This window comes from Neofelis nebulosa, chromosome 6 (assembly GCF_028018385.1).
Source record: "Neofelis nebulosa isolate mNeoNeb1 chromosome 6, mNeoNeb1.pri, whole genome shotgun sequence".
Taxonomy (NCBI): Eukaryota; Metazoa; Chordata; class Mammalia; order Carnivora; family Felidae; genus Neofelis; species Neofelis nebulosa.
Genome location: NC_080787.1, coordinates 7,230,255 through 7,250,528, shown reverse-complemented (window position 1 = coordinate 7,250,528; position 20,274 = coordinate 7,230,255). Strand labels below are relative to the sequence as shown.

The window sequence follows — 20,274 nt, the reverse complement described above, 5'->3', positions numbered from 1 at the left end:
CTGGGCAGAAACTGCCTTTGTCTATCGACAGCCACAGCTCCTGTCCGACAGCCGTCTCCTATGCTCACTGCTCTCTTCAAACCCTGCTCTTCTCCTGCCTCTTCCGAACTAGGAATAACAGCCCGGCGTCCTTCACCATTTTTTGGTGATATCCCTTAACCCTGCTCACAACTTTGGAAACAGTCCCTCTATTGTTTAACTGTCCTAAATAATCCTATGGCAGACAGCTGAGAGTCTCTTCAGGGACTCCCTGCCCATGTGCGGAGTGTGGGTATCTGATAGCCTCCAGTGATGACCTTCATCAGGGTCCAGTTCAGCGACCCATCTTAGGTCACGCTGATCTTAGGGCAGGTGCTCAGGCACTGAGCAAGGCAGCTGTCAAGGGCCTGGTCATTTGACCCAATTAGGAATTTCTGTGATAGACAGTGTGCCCAGAGTTCCCCATTGGGCTGGCAGCGACTTCACGTCTCTCTCACTGGTCTAGAACCCGGATTTAAATGCAAAGGTACGCCTTTTCCAGGAACCTTACAGGGGGGTTGCAAATCGGAGACGTGACCTCGACCTGACTACTGTCTCTTTGGCAATTCAAAACACAAGGGAGAGCTTCTACTTTCTAAAATTAATCACCAAAGCAATCTGGATGTTCATAAAGTAGTCTGAACTTGTTACCAAATAGGTTAAGAAGCCTGCCTGAATGGGGGAAACTACTCTCAGGAATACGTCCAATGGGACCGTAGAGCTGGAGCCAATCATGTGCAGGCAGGTCACACGACGAGTCAGCGAATCACAGGCCGCGAAACGCATTCCTCATTTGCATACCGCTGACTACAAATAGGCGGGATCCTGGCCGGACTCCATTTTCTGTTCACTCGGAAGAAAGCGGAGTTAAGATGCCTGAGCCCGCGAAGTCCGCTCCCGCCCCGAAGAAGGGCTCGAAGAAGGCGGTGACCAAGGCGCAGAAGAAGGACGGCAAGAAGCGCAAGCGCAGCCGCAAGGAGAGCTACTCGGTGTACGTGTACAAGGTGCTGAAGCAGGTGCACCCCGACACCGGCATCTCGTCCAAGGCCATGGGCATCATGAACTCGTTCGTGAACGACATCTTCGAGCGCATCGCGGGCGAGGCGTCGCGCCTGGCGCATTACAACAAGCGCTCGACCATCACGTCCCGGGAGATCCAGACGGCCGTGCGCCTGCTGCTGCCCGGGGAGCTGGCCAAGCACGCCGTGTCCGAGGGCACCAAGGCCGTCACCAAGTACACCAGCTCCAAGTGAGTGCTGGGAGGCACGATCCAACCCAAAGGCTCTTTTCAGAGCCACAGATTTTCACCACCAGAGCTGTGCGCTGACACGCGCTGGGGTCTTCCTGGGCATTCAGGTTACTGGGAGCACACGGTACACCGTGACATGTTGTCGGCTTTGGGTGGGAGGTTCCGTCGTGGCCTGTGAAGACGTCCTCACCGGCGAAAACCCCGCGGGCAGAACAGCTAGCGCTCCCTCCCTAGACCATTGCAGCTCCAGATCGCCTTCCTTAAAAGACGCACAGGCGCGCTGGCTACTGGCGCCGCGTCTCGAAGCAGACCCTGGTGTCCACTTTACGGCAAGTATCACCCTACGGGTGTAAGCAGCCACAGTGACATTTGAAAAGCCCGCCATCTAGAGGCGGGACTTCCTCTCCCAGTGCCACGGGGACCACAGCCCGGTTTCTTTGTGTGGGTCGGACCCTCCCTCGCACTGCCCTTCCCCCACGCACTGCCCCTCCCCTACCCGTTTGCTCAAGGCTCCCAGGGTCCTGCTTAGGCGTGTACCACAGGCCTTTAAAATGTGTGCCTTCACCGGCTGCCGCTCTCCAGTGAGGACACGACGGTTCTTACCAGGTTTTGATCTTGCTTTACCTCTTTCTTAAGTTGCCCTTAAAGGCTCTCGTGATTACATTTGATGTTTACACTGTAAGGTGGCAATACTTTCCTCTCCCACTCCCATCCGTGACTCCCAGGTGACCGCCAAAAACAATTCTGGATATTCAAGCGCCAGAGTCTCCTCACTAGTGCAGCCCCAGAATATGAAGTTGGCACAGCAGCCCCCAGTCCCTCCTTTTCTGTCACTTGCGAGTTTACGCCTAAACCGTCCACCTGTCCTGTCTCCAGCTCTAGTCCCCAGCTCAGCTGAGCAAATGGGCGATCCGGGAGAACACGGGGACCCAGGGGAGGTCAGAGGGTGGAGAGCAGGAAACGTGGACTCAGGATATGCGTTTTACCGACCTGATGCTGGACACCAGGACCCGGAGGGCTAGGGGTTGTGATCACGTGATGCCAAAGAGCCTAAACCCAGAAAATTAAAAGCAGAGTCCTTTCTCCCCTCAATCAGCAGACATTGTGACCTGAGGCTTCTTTCTGGGGAGTTAGCTGAGAAAGGTTGGGCTGGCGGCACCTTACCTATAAATGGAAATAAAACTGTACTCAAGAATCGCTACCTCTATCCTCCACAAATTTCTAGCCAGCCTTCCCAGCCAGTTTATCTAATCTCTAGTCTCTCGCAGAGGCAAAATAAACACACCAAAAAAGAAAAGGAAAAAAAAGAAAAAAAAAAACAAAACAAAACAAGTAATTGTTTTCATTGCCAGTTTACAACTGCATTTCAACTTTCTGTGATCACCTTGATTTCAGTTTGAGGTAATATTAAAACTCCTCTGTCCATAGTGAGTCTCCTTTTCATTCCAGGGGAGTGGTTTTGTGAGAAAGCATATGTGACCATGTATTATTCTTTTCCGTGCCTTTCAATGATCCCGGTGCTGGCTGCACGATATCAGACATCAAGGCCTGTAAACGGCCACTCACCGAACCCTCAAAGCAAACCTCAGTGGATGCTTTTCCTCCCATTTTTTTGTTGCTTTGCTTTTCGTTTTGTTTTGTTTCTTGCTTTTTCACACTTTTTGGAATGCCCCCTGACCTCTCCAGCCTCCAGGCCTTTGCAAATGTTCTCTTCCTGAAATGTCCCTGATTCCACTTTTCTCCCCAACGCACACAGTTTTGTAATCAACAACTCTCCCTTCGGCTAGCTCAAAACGTTGAGGAAGCTTCTGAACTGCCCTGTTAAAGGCTCTCACGGCTGCAAAGAACTGGCCCTATTCTCAGCCCCAAATTCCTCATTACTGACTGACTGGGACCCTCAGGACTAGTGTGGTTGAATCAGGGCCTGCTCCCTGAGACCAGCCAGAAAGGTTCCCTTCCCTGGAGCACGGGCAAGGAGGGAGGGGGGACCTGAACAAACCCGAGGCCGGATTAGAAGGAGGGGAAGTGGCACTGACTGCCTCATACAGACGCCTTCTAGGCAGAAACAAGGAACATCCATTTGTCGCGTTGGCATTCAAGTGCCAAGCACTGAATTATGCACCCAAGATACACAGCAGCGCTGCTAACCTTGAGTGTGCTTCAAAGTCACCTGGAGGCTTGTTAGAGGACAGATTGCTGGCCCCACTCCCAGAGCTTCTGTCGTCTCCTTAGCTCTGAGGGGTATCTGGGAACTTGGCTTTCGAGCAAGTTCCCACAGATATAAATGCTGTTTCTAGCTGCTCTGCTCGGAGCACATCTGATACATGGAGAACAAGTGACCAAAGCCCCTTCCTGCGTGGAGGTTTCCGGCGGTAAAGATGAGGTTATGCTGGATGAGGACAGAGAAATCAGAAAGCAGTTGACGGGATCTCTTTCCGTCTTTTGTCAAATGCTGATTGATTTCCTCTGTGTGGGGCGTTAAGCGACAGCAGTAGGCATGACAGACGAGGGACGGCTCAGTGGGGCCGAGATCCTAGCGGGAGAGAAGAGAGAATCAACACACTGATTCCTCAACTCGATCATTCCAACTAGGAGTTCTCACTGCTATGAAACTATGGGAAATAAACCAGGTGCCGTGATACTGACCAGGTGAGGGAACCAAGGAACCAGGGGATACGACTCGACTCGCAGGCCGAGACTGTTGCTACAACAAAGCTCTAAGGCAGGGAGAAGTCGCTGCTCAAAAATACAAGTTCTGTGTGCTGGGAGAGAAGGAAACAAATATGAGGTGTTCGGGGAAGACACTGAGGGTTAAAGAGGGGCCTGAACACGTTGGACCTTAACTGCCAGGAAGGCACCCAGACTTTTATTGTGTCGTGAGAATCTATTAGAATTTTAAAGCGCGCAGGCTGCTGTGTGGGAAATGGGATTTATGGGATTAAAGGTAGAAAGAAGCAGAAGACAGAATTGAAAAAAGATCTGGGTTTCATAGGTGAAGAAACATGTTGCTGACATTTATTGAGCACTTTCCATGTGTTTAAGAAACCGTGTAACAGTTTCTTTACAAAGGTTAACTCATTTCGTGCTCTCAACTTCCACGGATTATCTAAACACAACTATGATCTCCTTCGAATCCACTGGGGATGAGCAAGGTGTGGGGCTGGGGTTGGAACCAGAATGTGTGCCCCCAGCCTGTATGCTTATCCACCGCTTGCAGTGCTGCTGAAATTCTTGCATAATGACCAAGAATTCTAGGAGAGGATGAGGTTTCAGAGACCGGGACATGGCAATGTTTAAATCCCCTAAAGCATTCCACGAAAGGTAGCAAGTGAATAGTTGTACATGTGAATCTGGGAACCAGAGCAAAGTGGGGACCGAACATAGAAATTGTGACAAGAGTTTGGAAATAGAAATGTTATTGTTGGCATGCAACGGAATTGGAATTTTCCCATGGGTAAAGAAGAAAGGAAAGAAGATGGCCAAAGATTCTAAATGGTGAGGACAAAAACCAGGAGATTAGAGTCACAGAAGTCAAGAAAATAGTGTTTCAGGAAGGAGGACGTGACCAGCCTGGTGTGATGTCTACTGAAATGACAACATGGGAGACCTTTGCATACGGTAAATGGAACCCACTGGGAATTCGAGTTACAGGGAATAACAGGCAACCCAGACATTTGGGACAGCTTCAGGACTCAGGATTGTTGCCTTGACTCTAGGACCCACATGTCCCTACTTAGTTTCGCTCCTCTCTCTTAGGCCATCATGTGATTGACGCTGGCATCTCCATAGCTGCATCTAATAGATTGCCTTTTCTAGAAACAAGGAAAAGGGACAGAACAGAAAGAACAGAAATAGACACGAGTGCTCAGGGTGTGCTAGGAGAACGTCTCTTTCAAGAGAGTTTTATATATATATATATATATATATATATATATATATATATTGTTTAAATAATATCAAAAACACAAGTCAGGTCTCCAGTTTCTTTTTTTATTTCTTAAGGGATAATGGAAATTTGTAAACTTAATATATGAATTGCTCAAGGACGTAGACGACTGCATTCTTACGCCTTGTTAATGTATTTTTCAAGACTGGCGATGGAAGTTCAAAGGGCCTTAACTAAGAAGAGTCATGGACTTCTTCCTGAACCGGGCTGCAAATCCATCCTCATTGTTTTCATTTACTCCCAAATCGTGTGTGATTCAGCCAGTTTGGACTTCGGGCCTCTGAAAATCATAATTTCTCAGATGGGGCTAGCTTGCATTTCCAAACTCACTTCTCGAGAATAGATACGCCTACGGCCCGTAGTGAATAAAGTGGGATATTATCGTTCAATATGCGCTCTCTGTATTATGTCTGCCCTTTCCTCTCTTCAGTTCTGCATCTCTAGATCCCAGATCCTGAAGTCCTAGACTCCAGGTTGTTGACAGGAATCCAGGGAGCCCTGGGGTTTCCCTGAATGAGCCTCGGAGGGGACTTGAGCCCCCTAACAGATTCTCAAAGGAGTCTGTGGTCCACTTATTGTGAAGATCAACTCTACCAAAGGAAGATAGTACTTTCAAATCCCACATTACAATGGCTAAGATGTTTGCGCAGTCCACGCGTTTCTAACACATAATAAGCCCTTATTATTACTATTATTATTATTATTATTCCATTTCGTGTTTTGTCCAGAATGGAACACAGTGGCACACATACCAAGGAAACGGCCCCACTTGGAATCAGCTTCCCTTAAAACCATGTTCAGGTCCATAGAGGACTGTCCACACTGCTACAGAAATTGAGAAACCCAAACCGTATTTGGTTTGAAATGTTAAGTGGCTGTAACAGTCTCCACAATAAATTAGCTTAAAGACAGTTCTTCATGTCACACGGGACAGATCCTTGTGATTGATCCACCTCTTCCTGATCAATCCAGGACTCTTTTTCCTTCAAGTCATTGTTTTACCATTCCCTAAGGACCTGATGTTTCTCCTAGATCAAACAAGGTCAACTCCTTCTTACCAGATAAGAGGGAAGAAAGTTTTAAAGCCCAAACCTGGGAGTGACTTCTGACTCATCTTGGGGCCCTGTGCCACAACCTAACTTCAGCTGCCAGAAAAGCCAAGGCATGTCTGGTGCCAGAAAAGCCAGGTCATGTCGCCTAAAGTGACAGGCCCACCTATTCAGCTATGCCTTTGTATTCCAGGAAACAAATTTTATTGGAAATAGACCAGTTGACACAGCACAACGGTCCCGCAAGAATCTTCACAAAATCAGACCCATTGTTAACACACGGTGGCAATGTTGACAGTCTGAGACTCAAGGTTTACAGACCCTGAGAACAATGTGTAACCCATCTGCGAGCTGCTAGTTGAGCACGCATTTCCCGACGCAAAGGTGGGATCTGAACCACGATGGTTTGGGGTCGAAAAGCACATGACCTCTCTAGCACGAATTCAACCATCTGTTAACGCAAATTTAAGTGGACTTGTAAGCAAGCCGAAGACTACTCGGGATAACAAAGCACGTTCAGAAACAACTGATAGAACACTAACCAGGAGTACAACAGAAGGTTCTGGTGGGCTCAGAAAGAAACCAGCCACGCTGGACGGGGAATCCCTCTGAAACACGACAGGGACGTATATTCAAGCCCACAACTTAGCACAGGCTGCTGTTCTGGATCTGCGTTCATTATCGGAGAGCACCAGAAATGCAGTGTCTTGGTTGTCAAATTAACTTCACTTCAAAACCGCAAAACGCACCGACTGCTTAACCCGGCTCAACAGCGAGAGGAGAACACGAAGTGGACAGCGCTTTCGGTGGGCACGGTAGGTGGCCCTGAAAAGGGCCTTTGGGTGAAAATCGCATACTTTCGGTAGCGTGAACGATGACACTTAGCCCCCAAAGCCGTAGAGGGTGCGGCCCTGGCGCTTGAGCGCGTACACCACGTCCATGGCCGTGACCGTCTTGCGTTTGGCGTGCTCCGTGTAGGTGACGGCGTCGCGGATCACGTTCTCCAGGAACACCTTGAGCACCCCGCGGGTCTCCTCGTAGATGAGGCCGGAGATGCGCTTCACGCCGCCGCGCCGGGCCAGCCGCCGGATGGCGGGCTTCGTGATGCCCTGGATGTTGTCGCGCAGCACCTTGCGGTGGCGCTTCGCGCCCCCCTTGCCCAGGCCCTTCCCGCCTTTGCCGCGACCAGACATCGTCACAACACCACCGCAATGCTACGGAAGCACCACTCCCCTCGGCGCCAAGCAGCCCTTTTATAGCAAAGTGCCGGACCTGTTTGAAAACCCCGAGAGCAGGGGCGGTAACCACACTCAGGGCCCGCCCAGCGCTCGTGTCTCCTTGGCTGCGAGCGGCGCCGACCGGGCGGGGCCCCTGAGCCGGAGTCTGGCCCGGAGGGGCTTCCGGGAACCCTCCCGGCTCCGCGCAGCCTTGCAGCCGGCACTCCGGGCGACGCTTCCGACACCTTCCACACAGAAGCCTCACGCTTGCCCCTCACGTCTCCCAGACCAACCCGGAAATGCTCACCGAATACTCGCCGTCGTCCCCGAGACGCTTGAGGTCAGCTTTGGCGCTGAGCATGTCTTTATTGCCAAGTGTCTTCTGGTCTTCTCGATCGATGGATGTCTGCGTCCCTCACCGAGCCTCGCTGGAGGCAAGTGTCGAGAACCCTGTGCTGCCTGCCGGGAGTCTCCAGTTTATGATCGGACCGTATGGTTCCTTAGGGACAGCTTCTGGCTGGCACTGTCCCTGCATCCCAGCCCAGTCCTCCCCCCAGTCGCACACGCGGAGCCAAGCTCTGGAGGCAGCCTGCTGCCACGCTCTCCCTATGACCTGGGCGGTGTCTGCTCGGCTTGTTCTTTGCGAGTAGGTAAGAAAGTCCAAGTTCTAGAGCAGTGAAGCTTCGAGGAGATTCTGCATGGGAAGTGTTGGAGGCTGCACGCAAGCACGCACTCGACATTATTATATGTTGTTGTGAATGCTCTCCGCTCCTCTCCTCAGTAGTCACCCCTCTAAAGTGGGTGCAGCTCCTAAACGAAGAGCGCATCCTGGTTTGCTACAACGTTCTTTTGACAACTCCTTCAAATAACACTTACACATTTGACCTGCCATTAATCCTTTTGAGAAGTTCCCGTTGACTCTGTGTAGCTGTGGCCTCTCCTCCAGGCTCTGTGAGGAGCACCTGCTTCATCGAAGCTTGTTTTCTGACTTCCTGGTGCACGGGGACAAATTCCAGAGCGGGGCTCTTAGCCTCGATTACAATGGCAGGCTTCAGGACTTCTAGGAACTGGCAGAGAACAACAGTTCCGTCTTTATTTGCGCTATTGACCAACTGAACCCTGGCATTGTCTCCACTGAGGCACACAGGCAACAAACAGTGTGACCGGCAGGACCCGCCATGTATTCTTCTCACTGGCAGGTGCAGCCGTCAGTATTGCCAATATCTTTTAAGCATATCACCCCTTCTACACTGTGGTAATTGTTGGTCACGAGGGCAACCTTGGGACTTTTAATGTATTAGTAAAGAAACACATATGTGAGCACTTCAACAATTTTGGGTTTTGATAAGTTTGATTCTGGAATTTTAATATAATTCTTTTCCTTTATAAATTCTCTGTACGTCATTTAAGAATTCATCGTACATATATAAGCTTCATGGGATATCCAAAGAAGTCCATGACACGAAATGATCACTGAGCCTTCTTTGGGCTCTTCAGAGCCTTGAAGGACTCTGGGTTTGGAAAATATGCAGACAGGAGCACTGGGAAATGCCGTGAGCATTGGAAAGAAAACCATAGGTTAGTAACAGTAGTCAGACGTTGTGTAAGGTACATGGCTTTCTCCACCCATCCACAACAAAGAAGTTATTTCCTCACCCTCTTTTCTTTACAGAGCTTATCTTGGAGAAAATAGTGTCTGTGTTTTCACGTTTCCCTTAGGAACATAGAGAAATTTTTGTACGGATTAAGCCCCGTCTCCTGTTTTTTCAGTGGAGAGATATTTCCTAGGTTGGGGAGATATAGTCTGTATATAATATATTATTATCCAAGTCATCTCTAGGTGTGTAAAAATGTGCCTCTGGAATTAGCTTCCTGGTCTGTCAAAAGAAACACAGGACATTGTCACTCCTGACTATCCAGAGATAAGAGGAGTCATAGTTTCATTTTGCTTTGCTATATGAGACATGTGATATTTTTTTCTCCTAATTGTAGTCACCACTGTGCTGAGTTATATGAAAGGAAATCTGTTAATACTTACTCAGTATTATGTGTTCCTCTCCCTCCTCTATATTGCTACAGAAGGGTCATTTTGTTGACACTATTCTTTTACTTCTCCAACATGTGAAGGGGCCCAAAACACATAAGTTTCATATTCCTTTATCATATCCGGTAGGATATGGTTGCTGAAACATGCATCCTTTTGTATAAATTGATGTAAGGATCAAAACTCTCTGAGGAGAAATGTAGTTGGCCCACTCTGAGCCTACTGGGAAACATTGGAGCCATCTATTTATTTCAAAGTTGCTTGGACCTTCAATGGACTGAAAGTCCCCAAACAAATCAGGTGTGGCTCACTTAATAAAGAATGGGGGTTTTATAAATAGAATTTACAGAGATGACAGGTGGAAGGTTATCTTTTGATTGGAAACTACGTAGATGAGATAGGTTATGTAGAGAGTATAGACAGAGTGTATCTGGTATACGGAGGTGCAAAGGCAAATAACCAGCAGGCACCCAGAAATACAAGTTTGACATTTAGGCAAGAGGACAGACCTGAGGGAGAAACTTCGAAGTTACCCATAAAAAGGTAATTCATGAACCCATGAAGGTGAATGGGGCAGTACCTTGGAGACTCCCTACATTTAGGTGGCCAAGAGACAGCCCTTCCTTTGTTGGTAAGGCACCTCCATTATTTCCCGGATCCTGGTTGTAATTCTGGCTCTTGTCTAGACTACTCACCGTCACAGCCTTCTTACGACATGGCCTCTCTGTAATTCATACTCCTCCTTGCTATCTATGAATATTCCTCAAGTGAGTTTCAAATTCAACCATAAGAATCAAAACCTCTTAAGAGGATTAGGAATACATAAGTAAATACACAAAGTAAAAATGATTTATGTTGAGCTGATTTCCCATCTCATCTCACCCATCTGAGTTGTGTTAATATTTAGTCTTTAGTAACATTTCTTACTTTTTTCACATTTCAGTTGAATGTGCTACAGGAAGTAATCAGTCATTTCTGGATTTTGAAGGGATCGAAAAGGAGTGTGAAACCCTCACCTTTTGAGCTTTGCTCTGTGTGTTCCCAGCATTTCTTACTTTCAACATCCTAGCAAAACACAAGATGGGTACATGCTTCAAAATAAACGTGTTCAAGAGAAAGAATTTGAACAGTGATGAAAATAAAAATTAAATGCCTTTCTACCATAAACATATTTGCTATTCAACATTAATACAAACCTATCTCCTTCATAACTAAGAAATGTACTAGTGAATATAAAACGCGCTTTTTTAAAAATTGCCCTTGTCTCAAATGAACTGTGCGTGGAAGTGTAAGAATGCATGTTTGTGTGTGTGTGAGAGAGTTGCATGTGAATATTCTTTTTTTTTCAAATAAGCCTCAATTTTAATAAGTTCCTCTACATACACATTTGCTACTGAAAATTGAACTACCACAAAAAACTTTTTATTACAACCCTAATTTTTGAAACCCAGAAAATCTAGCCTATGCACTCTGCCATGACTATAATTATTCTCTCTAGCCAAACCACCCAATAGTCTCTCTATATTCCTCCTGCGCAAGTTACTTGGCTTCCAATTTGATGTTACGGGTTTGTTTTGTTTTTTTATGTTTTTATGGTTGAGAGAGAGCATGAGTGGGGGAAAGGTAGAGAGAAACACACACACACAGAATCTGAAGCAGGCTCCAGCCTCCCAGCACAGAGCCCTACTCTACCCAGCGATAGTCGGACGCTTCAGCCAACTGAGCCACCCAGGAGCTGATGTTAGGTTCACGGATCTTCATGACTTCGGGCTTCTCAAACACCCGGGCAATACTCAAAACCTACTAGGACTTCCTTGGGTCATATCAAAAAGTGGAACTAAAATATTTTGAAGTCACTCAAATGCAAACTACAGGATTCCCCACAAAATATTGGCACCAAGGTAGAAAAGACAACACAGAGCTAATATCACAGATTATCAAAATACCAGTTTGTCTACGATAGAGCAGCTCTCCCAAGCTGCTGCATACTGATTCTAAAATTACCAGCAAGAAAAACACCATATAAGGTTTATGTTTACATAGACTCAATGTCATAATTATTCTCTGTGCTGGTATCCTCAGGAGGTCTAGGATACAGGCAATAATGACATCTACACCTAGATCTTTCTACTCTGCATTCATCCGTGGAACGCTGGTTGAACTAGCGATGGTCTTTAATAAACCACATCAGCCTTTCCATCGTTTCTTTCCGAGCAGTTAACACAGTCTTTACTCCACCCCTCCTCCTGATGCTGAGTATTCGGGCCACAAGTCCCTGTGGTTCCTTCTCCCTGTCCTGCTGTTGGGGTGGATATTCTGGTAGAGGGGAAGAAGTTTGATACTAGGGTCGAGAGTCGATTTACTAAGGTTTTTTATTAATACTTCGAAGATGGTTTGACAGCTGAGCCTCCCTGGGAATTTTCTTCACTGGCCATCTAAGAAGGTTCCGGGCCACAGGATGGGTAAAGCTTCGTTGGCAAGTCCATCGAAAGCCAAGTCTCAGACCGAAGCTCCCTCTAGACCTTTGGATTCCAGCAGAAAGTAATGAGCACAACTAGCTACAAAGTAGCCTGGAAAGAACGAGATAGCCCAGAAAGGGCGAGAAAAACTGAGGCTCCAACAAACCATGGCGAGAGAAAGAACACGTGTATATTCTTCGATTCTGTTACTTTATTAGGTTGCCCAAGTTTATCTTCCCCAAGCATGGCAGATTTCTGTACCGAAAAGCTTATTAATATTTTAATTACCGATCCCCCCCCAATAAAGTCAGTGTAAATAAGACATTTTTTAAACCATAAAGGAGCCTCTTTTATAGCCCTCCTAGATATCCTCTGTCATCATCTATGGGAAACATAGGCCAGACAACCAAGACAGGACCACACATTGCTACATTTCCCATTTTCCTCAACAAATCGGGAATGCTTGAAACCCCCAAAGTAACTAACCCTCCAAATTGTCACTAAAAGCAATGATGAAGGCTTTTTGGACAAAGTAGTGCCTGTCCTTGTCAGTACAAGCTCTTATTACAACCATCCTTTACTATCACTCTTGCAGAGAAATGGGGAAACAGCCTGTGCTAGTTCCCTTCATATGAACCAGATTTTCCGGGTCAGTCTCAGTGAGAACTAAGCGGTTGTTGAACGTTCGAGAAGCCAAGAATGTACAGACTGTTAGGAGAGAGCAAGCTATTGACAGCACAGACGGGAGGACTTCTATTTTAAACGAAAATCGTGAAGTTGTCTCCCTGACCTGTGAATCTCTCAGAGTGTCAGGGGCTTTTGGAAAAGGCTGAGACTGACGTGGTAAAACCTGGAAGAAGAAAACAGGCAGATCTCAAAGCACGAGCTGTCCCGCGTCGCTATACAATAGAGTCGCTGTGATCCCTCCACAGGAAATTTTCATTTTTTTGCTTTCCTCAAGGGTAACAAACACAATTCCGGGACAGAGCTGAGACTAGGTTGCGGTCAAGTGGCAAGGCTGAGCTGGGAACCAATCAGCGCGCCGCGCCGTGCTTGTATATATATACACACACACACTCCAGGGCCAGGCAGCTCAACTCCGAGACTTTATTATTATTATTGTTTTCTGTACCTTCCGCCAACCGAGCCCAGAATGTCCGAGGCCGCGCCCGCCGAGAAGACGCCCGTGAAGAAGAAGGCCCGCAAGTCCGCAGGCACCGCCAAGCGCAAGGCTTCCGGGCCGCCGGTGTCCGAGCTCATCACCAAGGCCGTGGCCGCCTCCAAGGAGCGCAGCGGCGTGTCCCTGGCCGCGCTCAAGAAGGCGCTGGCGGCCGCCGGCTACGACGTGGAGAAGAACAACAGCCGCATCAAGCTGGGCCTCAAGAGCCTGGTGAGCAAGGGCACCCTGGTGCAGACCAAGGGCACCGGCGCCTCGGGCTCGTTCAAGCTCAACAAGAAGGCGGCGTCCGGGGAGGCCAAGCCCAAAGCCAAGAAGGCGGGCGCGGCCAAGCCCAAGAAGGCTGCCGGGGCGGCCAAGAAAGCCAAGAAGGCCGCGGGGGCCGGCACCCCCAAGAAGAGCTCCAAGAAGACCCCGAAGAAGGCGAAGAAGCCCGCGGCGGCGGCGGCGGCCAAGAAAGTGGCCAAGAGCCCGAAGAAGGTGAAAGCTACCAAGAGCCCCGCCAAGGTCAAGGCTCCGAAGCCCAAGGCAGCCAAGCCCAAGAAGGGGCCCACAGGAACTCAGAAGTTGGGCTGAGAATACCTAAAGGCTCTTTTCACAGCCACACAATTAAGCTTATGCAAGGACTTGTAACACTCGGTTTCTCCAGAATCTTTCACAATTTACGAGAACAAAAACAAAGCACTATCTCATAGAAAAGGTCATTGGCTCTGAAAAGAGCCTTTGGGCATTAAAGTTTTCACTGGCTGAAGGAACTTAGGCCCGCTCCCCGCGGATGCGGCGCGCCAGCTGGATGTCCTTGGGCATGATGGTGACGCGCTTGGCGTGGATGGCGCACAGGTTGGTGTCCTCGAAGAGCCCCACCAGGTAGGCCTCGCACGCCTCCTGCAGCGCCATCACGGCCGAGCTCTGGAAGCGCAGGTCGGTCTTGAAGTCCTGCGCGATCTCGCGCACCAGCCGCTGGAACGGCAGCTTGCGGATCAGCAGCTCGGTGGACTTCTGGTAGCGGCGGATCTCGCGCAGGGCCACCGTGCCGGGCCGGTAGCGGTGCGGCTTCTTGACGCCGCCGGTGGCCGGCGCGCTCTTGCGGGCCGCCTTGGTGGCCAGCTGCTGGCGCGGGGCCTTGCCGCCCGTCGACTTGCGCGCCGTCTGCTTCGTGCGAGCCGTCTAAAACTTCCCCCAGCAGTTAGCTGCGGGAAAATGCAACCATACTATCCTCGGCTACTATATACAACGAGACTCCCCCTGTTTGGACAGGTATTTGTTTCCTATGGCTCCAAGTGAAGACATTGGTATTGACCTTCACTCCCTGATTCACATGACCTCTAGTACATTTAGATCCAAAATTAACACCTTCCATAAAAAAATAAAAATAACAGCTTCTTCCGATCCACCACTGCTGGTGTTTTCAACACTTTCCGGCCTCTACCTTATATACAATGATATACCACTTATTTACCTCGCCTGTTTCTTCACAAAGTTCTTTGGCTTTTGAAAGCAGAAACTAATACAAATTATTCCAAAGCTATCTATTGTTGGCTGAATAACAATTTAAGATATGACCTCTGAAACCGGCTTTCTTTCGATCGTTTTGAAAAGACACCCTATAGATGTTACTGGCCAAGTAGGTTTTTCTTTTAAGTTTGTTTGTTTAAGAGAGAGGTGGGGGGCAGAGAGAGAATCCCAAGCAGGCTCTGCACAGGTGGCCGAGAACCCCACGCCTGGCTCCAACTCGGGAACTGTGAGATCATGACCTGAGTCCAGAGTCAGTCGCTTAACCCACCGAGCCACCAGGTGCCGTGGCAAGGTAGTATTTTACCTTAATTCCACTTTAGGAAGACAAATTACATGTCTATTTCTTGATGTCTCTATTCAAACTCAGATTTTTAGGTATGTATTTATACAAGTCCTGAATGCACCGGCCATTAAGCCTGATTTGATTTCATATTTAATGTTGTAAGGTTATAATATTATTAACACGTACTTCCTTTACACAAACCGAAGTTTGTGTAAAATGGTGTTGAAAAATACCCAGAGTTGTAAGTGGTACAAGATTACTGTGTGTTCTTAGTACTGATTGAAGGACAACGGGTTCTAGGGCATGTATTGTATTCCGATTGGCAACTGATTAGGCCCCAAGCTCATTAACGCTGGATCTGGTTTGTTTATAAAATGTGAATTGCAGGGGATTCTGTCAATTAAAAGGCAACCTGCTTTCAATAGCATATAATATTAAAGGTCCAGTTCTATTGTCCTGTAGGTCACTAACTAGATTTGGATCTCCATTTCCAACAAAGGGGAAACATCAACCTTCCTATTACCTGATGGTTTACAACGCTGGGGACTGCAGCACTGATCTGGTTAACCCTTGTGACACATCTCTACATCCGTCTTAGTTTACTAATGGGAACTATGTTTATGGTAACTCTAGAGTGAATGGCTTGTTCACCTTTGTGAGGAGTTGGGAGCACGTACCCGTATTCCTGGATTGACGAACTACCCTGAAGGGCATTTCCAATTAGCTACAATTAAGAAGGAAAATGTAAGCCCTTTTCATGAATACGGGGGTGGCTCTGAAAAGAGCCTTTGGTTAAAACTGTCCCCTCAATAACCTAAGGTGCTATTTTTCCAGCTTACTTGCCCTTGGCCTTGTGGTGGCTCTCGGTCTTCTTGGGCAGCAGCACGGCCTGGATGTTGGGCAGGACGCCGCCCTGCGCGATGGTGACGCGGCCCAGCAGCTTGTTGAGCTCCTCGTCGTTGCGGATGGCCAGCTGCAGGTGGCGCGGGATGATGCGCGTCTTCTTGTTGTCGCGGGCCGCGTTGCCCGCCAGCTCCAGGATCTCGGCCGTCAGGTACTCCAGCACGGCCGCCAGGTACACCGGCGCGCCGGCCCCGACCCGCTCGGCGTAGTTGCCCTTGCGGAGCAGGCGGTGCACGCGGCCCACCGGGAACTGCAGCCCGGCCCGCGACGAGCGCGTCTTGGCCTTGGCGCGAGCCTTGCCGCCCTGCTTGCCGCGTCCAGACATGTTAATACTCCCCAACCAGTTAGCTTGGTAAGGAAAAGTGAAATGGGGGCTCAGGTCCTCTCAGCAAATGAGAAGCAATTATACTTGCAAGCCGAATTGTAAATGACGCGTTTTGATTGGCTAAAACTATCCAGAAGTTTGCAACCAATTACAAAGGACGACTAACCACACGCAATTTTCACGTAACTGCCTTACACTTTAGGACAATTTATCCAATCAAAGTCTAACTCGTTTAACGCCTCTTTCGCACAGGCGCCCTACGATTATTATGAATGCTAGAACCAGGGCACATATTTCTTATCTCAGAAGCAGAGTTTTTCATCATCATGCCACACCCAGCGAAGTCCGCCCCGGCCCCGAAGAAGGGCTCCGAGAAGGCGGTGACCAAAGCGCAGAAGAAGGACGGCAAGAAGCGCAAGCGCAGCCGCAAGGAGAGCTACTCGTGTACGTGTACAAGGTGCTGAAGCAGGTGCACCCCGACACCGGCATCTCGTCCAAGGCCATGGGCATCATGAACTCGTTCGTGAACGACATCTTCGAGCGCATCGCGGGCGAGGCGTCGCGCCTGGCGCATTACAACAAGCGCCCGACGGTCACGTCCCGGGAGATCCAGACGGCCGTGCGCCTGCTGCTGCCCGGGGAGCTGGCCAAGCACGCCGTGTCCGCGGGCACCAAGGCCGTCACCAAGTGCACCAGCGCCAAGTAATCCTGACAAAATGTCTTCGTATTGAACCCCAAAGTCTCTCTTAAGAGCCAACCAGTTTTTCAGCGAGAGTTGTAATGGTTTTAATAGTTTATGTGACTGCTCAAGAGGTTTTGTTTTATTTTGCTGAAAATATCTGGCTTGCCTTGTGTGGCACCAACACCTTAAAGCACACATACATTGTCACTGGTAGAGAGAGAAAAATGTCCAACGTAGTCGACGGTGTCTTGTCTCCACCGCCCATTTTGACTGAAAGCCTGGCCAAAGTGGTGACAAGTAAGTTTCACTTAAGCTGCTGTGATGCGGTGTTCTTTACACATAATTTCTGTGAAAAGCAAAGAGGGCTTAGATTTGGTAGGACTGCTTTGTTAGTGCTATGTTGTGGTAAAAAGAAACTGGTTGCTTTCCACGTTCATCATCGTACCCTTCTAGGAGATTCATTTGCTTAAGGCAGTATAACTTGTAAATAGTGGGAACGGACCTATGCACGAAAACTGAAAAATGAACATCACTGACTCCAAGACGGGGTCACTTCATTGTACTGAGAATTCTCCGAAGGCTTGTTAAATGAAAGGTGATCGTTGGCAAAATGCCACAGTAATGATGCCGGCCGTCCAGGAAAGAAACAGCCTTTATACTGATATTTTGGTGTCTCTCCCTTAAAATTGTTATTTTCGTCCAGGGTGGACTTTATGTCAGGTTTTTTCTATCTTGACCAACAAAAACTCTTTTTAAATTAAAAAAAAAAAAATTTCACAGGTCATTGCAGTTACACCGCTGCCCGGGTCCATGCAGATATATAAAATGGTAATGAAAATATGCACTTTTCTGCCTGTTGTTAGAAAACTACTTAAAGTTATAAACTGCCATGGATCCATGAATGGCATCCTACATGACTTAAATGCGAAGAATGTACGTACAAAATATTTTTAGGGGTTTAACCCAGGTCGGAAAAAAGTAAAGCTATTCTGTATTCTTGCTTAATATCTTTCATGAGTAACAGACTTTCTACTCCCCACAGAACACAGACGCACACACACAATACAACATACACAAAGAATATGTAAGCCTTCAAACAATTAACAAAAGCAACAAGGAGAGAAAAGTAAAAGAAAGAAAACTAAAACTGCCATGTTGGGCAGTTTATATTACCATAGTCAATGATTGCTTTAGGTAGTAGTCCCAGAAGGAAAGAAATATCTAAACAAAGTATATATATGACTTTCCTGGGGTACAGGAGCACCCTGAGAATATGTACGACACTGTGCCTACGCGTTGTTCCCCCTCACAGAGCAGCAAATATATAGCCTTCTATCAAATTCTGAAAACACTATGACCTACTGTGCTAGGCAGAAAAATGCCATCCCAATTGTATTTAATTTCTAATCTCTACGGATCTGTGAATAGGTTAGGGTCCAACACAGAGGGCGGTTAAATTTGCAGATTGTATTAAGATTGCTAATCACCTGAATTTTAAAAAGGAATTTATCCTGGATTATCCAAGTGACCCAATGAAATCCCATGGATGCTTAGAATTGGAAGAGGCAACCTGAATACAGAACCAGAGAGATAGCAGGGGGCTGATGTGGCCGGAGACTTCTGGCTTTGAACACAGAGAAAAGGAATGGAAAGCCAAAGAAAGAAGATAACGTGCAGGAGCTATAAAAAGCAAGGAAACAGATTTGCTCTGAGAGACCCCAGAAAGGGATGCAGAATTCCTGACACCTTGACTTTCGTTGAGTGAGAGCCACGCCCAAATGCTGATTTACAGAATTAGGAAATTATAAATTTCTACGGGTTGAAGCCACAACGTTTGTGATAATTTGTCAGACCACCAGTAGGAAATTAACACATCCACGCTGCTTAAGAATTATTGATTCTGGATTCAATGACATTCTCTAAAATTAGAGTAGATAAATATTTACATTTAAATGTGTAGATGCACGGAAATTCTCCCTAAATATTGCAGACTCCCATAGTTTTGAAATGTCTCTAATTTTAACGGCGGCAACTTCCCGTTCCTTCTTTGCTCGTGTTCAAAAGGTGTGGATTTATCAGCAGTAACTCTTCTTCTTTGAGTAACACTTCCTCCACTCACTATGGTTTTATTACGTCTGATTATAATTCTTCTTCAAAAAGTTCGCGTATGTTGCATGTAGAGGAGTGATGGAAAATTTTAATTCGTAACGTCCATGAAAGCCTTATGAATTGTAAAGCTCTCTCCAAGGCGAGTTTTTATCATAATTCTTGCATTCGTTTTTACAAAAGTGTCCGTCGAATGGTTTGTTTTAGTCATTTATTATGTAGTGACGTGCTCATTTTATAAAGTAAGACACAGTGGGTGTGAGAACCAAAGTTCATTTACATGGCAGAACATGCCAACCAATGTCTTCTGACTCAAAGATGTCTAGAGAGAATTCAGACACTTCGCATCGAATACGTTTCTCACCACTTTTATTAAGGACCTTAACATAGATTATCTCCTCTCTCCAGCACTAGGCTCCATATCTCATCTCCTTCCTTGGTGCCTTCTTTGTTCAGCTTTCCTTAAGTGTACGAGTCAGCCAAAAGAGAAAGCCTTGGTTGGCCTAGGAAAAGAAATCCCACATCCCTACGACTGTCAGCTGACCTCAAATTCAATTCACTTCTGTATCCTGGAATAAATACTTTCCCTGCCTGGAAGAAATGATGCTGATAAACCTGAGACCGGCAATCCCTTGAAAGCAAGAAGGGTATCTTGTATGATTACCAAAGTGCCAATGGAGAGAGGAAGTGCACTACCCAAATGCTTTCCAATGTAAAGGAGTAATGGCCCTTTAAATCAATGGAGGCTGAGGGCCATGCATCATTCAGGAAAAGTTTTCAATTTTCTGGATTTTTACAAACAGAATTTAAAAGTTACACACGTCGCGGAATACTCAAAAGCCGAAACTAAGGTATTCCCAGAGACAAGTGAAGGAAACAGTAGCCACATAGAGGGCTTAAGGCACACAGGAAACAAGTTGTCAAAAATTGTAAGGTTGGAGAACAGGCAAGGTGGAATTCAGCTTGAGAACGAATGGGGGAAGGGGGGTGAGGGAAGAAGGGGAGGGGGTGGGTGGGACAGAAGTGTTGAAATGATTCTGGGAGTGTAGAAGCCAGAGAGGGTGGACGGGGTGGTGGCATTGCTGTTGCCAGAGTAAGGCAACTGCTAGGGTTTGAGGAAAAGGGAACTTTCTTTTCACATCTCCCTCGCTGTCTCCAAAACCTTTAAGACCCAACTGCAAATTACATATATGCGAATTTCCAGGCGCCATATCATGTAGGGTAGGAAAAGTGTAGAGAAATTCTTGAGTAAAGGACATGCTTTACCAAGCACAGAGGAACAGGTCATGTTTGTACTTTAA

At 47.4% G+C, this 20,274-nt stretch overlaps 7 protein-coding genes and 1 pseudogene across 8 annotated transcripts in view; 4 read left to right on the top strand and 4 right to left on the bottom strand.

The window, feature by feature from the left end:
• LOC131515284 (histone H2B type 1-M) overlaps window positions 1-20,274 on the top strand; it is an 80,529-nt gene that overhangs the window by 18,618 nt on the left and 41,637 nt on the right. The gene's annotated exons all lie outside the window — the stretch shown is intronic.
• Window positions 1-20,274, bottom strand: part of LOC131515286 (histone H2B type 1-C/E/F/G/I) — a 79,394-nt gene that overhangs the window by 58,581 nt on the left and 539 nt on the right. The gene's annotated exons all lie outside the window — the stretch shown is intronic.
• On the top strand, window positions 873-1,320 carry LOC131515291 (histone H2B type 1-C/E/F/G/I). The gene has a single exon (XM_058736042.1). It carries the CDS (start codon window positions 891-893, stop codon window positions 1,269-1,271), a length of 381 nt encoding a protein of 126 aa, XP_058592025.1. The 5' UTR covers window positions 873-890; the 3' UTR covers window positions 1,272-1,320.
• LOC131515294 (histone H4) lies at window positions 7,079-10,819 on the bottom strand. The gene has a single exon (XM_058736045.1). The coding sequence runs from the start codon at window positions 7,453-7,455 to the stop codon at window positions 7,144-7,146; it is 312 nt and encodes a 103-aa protein (XP_058592028.1). The 5' UTR covers window positions 7,456-10,819; the 3' UTR covers window positions 7,079-7,143.
• Window positions 13,136-13,735, top strand: LOC131515237 (histone H1.4-like). The gene has a single exon (XM_058735981.1). It carries the CDS (start codon window positions 13,136-13,138, stop codon window positions 13,733-13,735), a length of 600 nt encoding a protein of 199 aa, XP_058591964.1.
• LOC131515236 (histone H3.1-like) lies at window positions 13,798-15,671 on the bottom strand. The gene is made up of 2 exons (XM_058735980.1): window positions 15,660-15,671; window positions 13,798-14,326 (listed from the first exon to the last, which is right to left on the bottom strand). The coding sequence occupies exons 1-2, from the start codon at window positions 15,669-15,671 to the stop codon at window positions 13,916-13,918; spliced, it is 423 nt and encodes a 140-aa protein (XP_058591963.1). The 3' UTR covers window positions 13,798-13,915.
• Window positions 14,368-16,204, bottom strand: LOC131515277 (histone H2A type 1-E). Its single transcript, XM_058736025.1, has one exon. The coding sequence runs from the start codon at window positions 16,183-16,185 to the stop codon at window positions 15,793-15,795; it is 393 nt and encodes a 130-aa protein (XP_058592008.1). The 5' UTR covers window positions 16,186-16,204; the 3' UTR covers window positions 14,368-15,792.
• LOC131515289 (histone H2B type 1-K-like) lies at window positions 16,512-18,765 on the top strand (annotated as a pseudogene).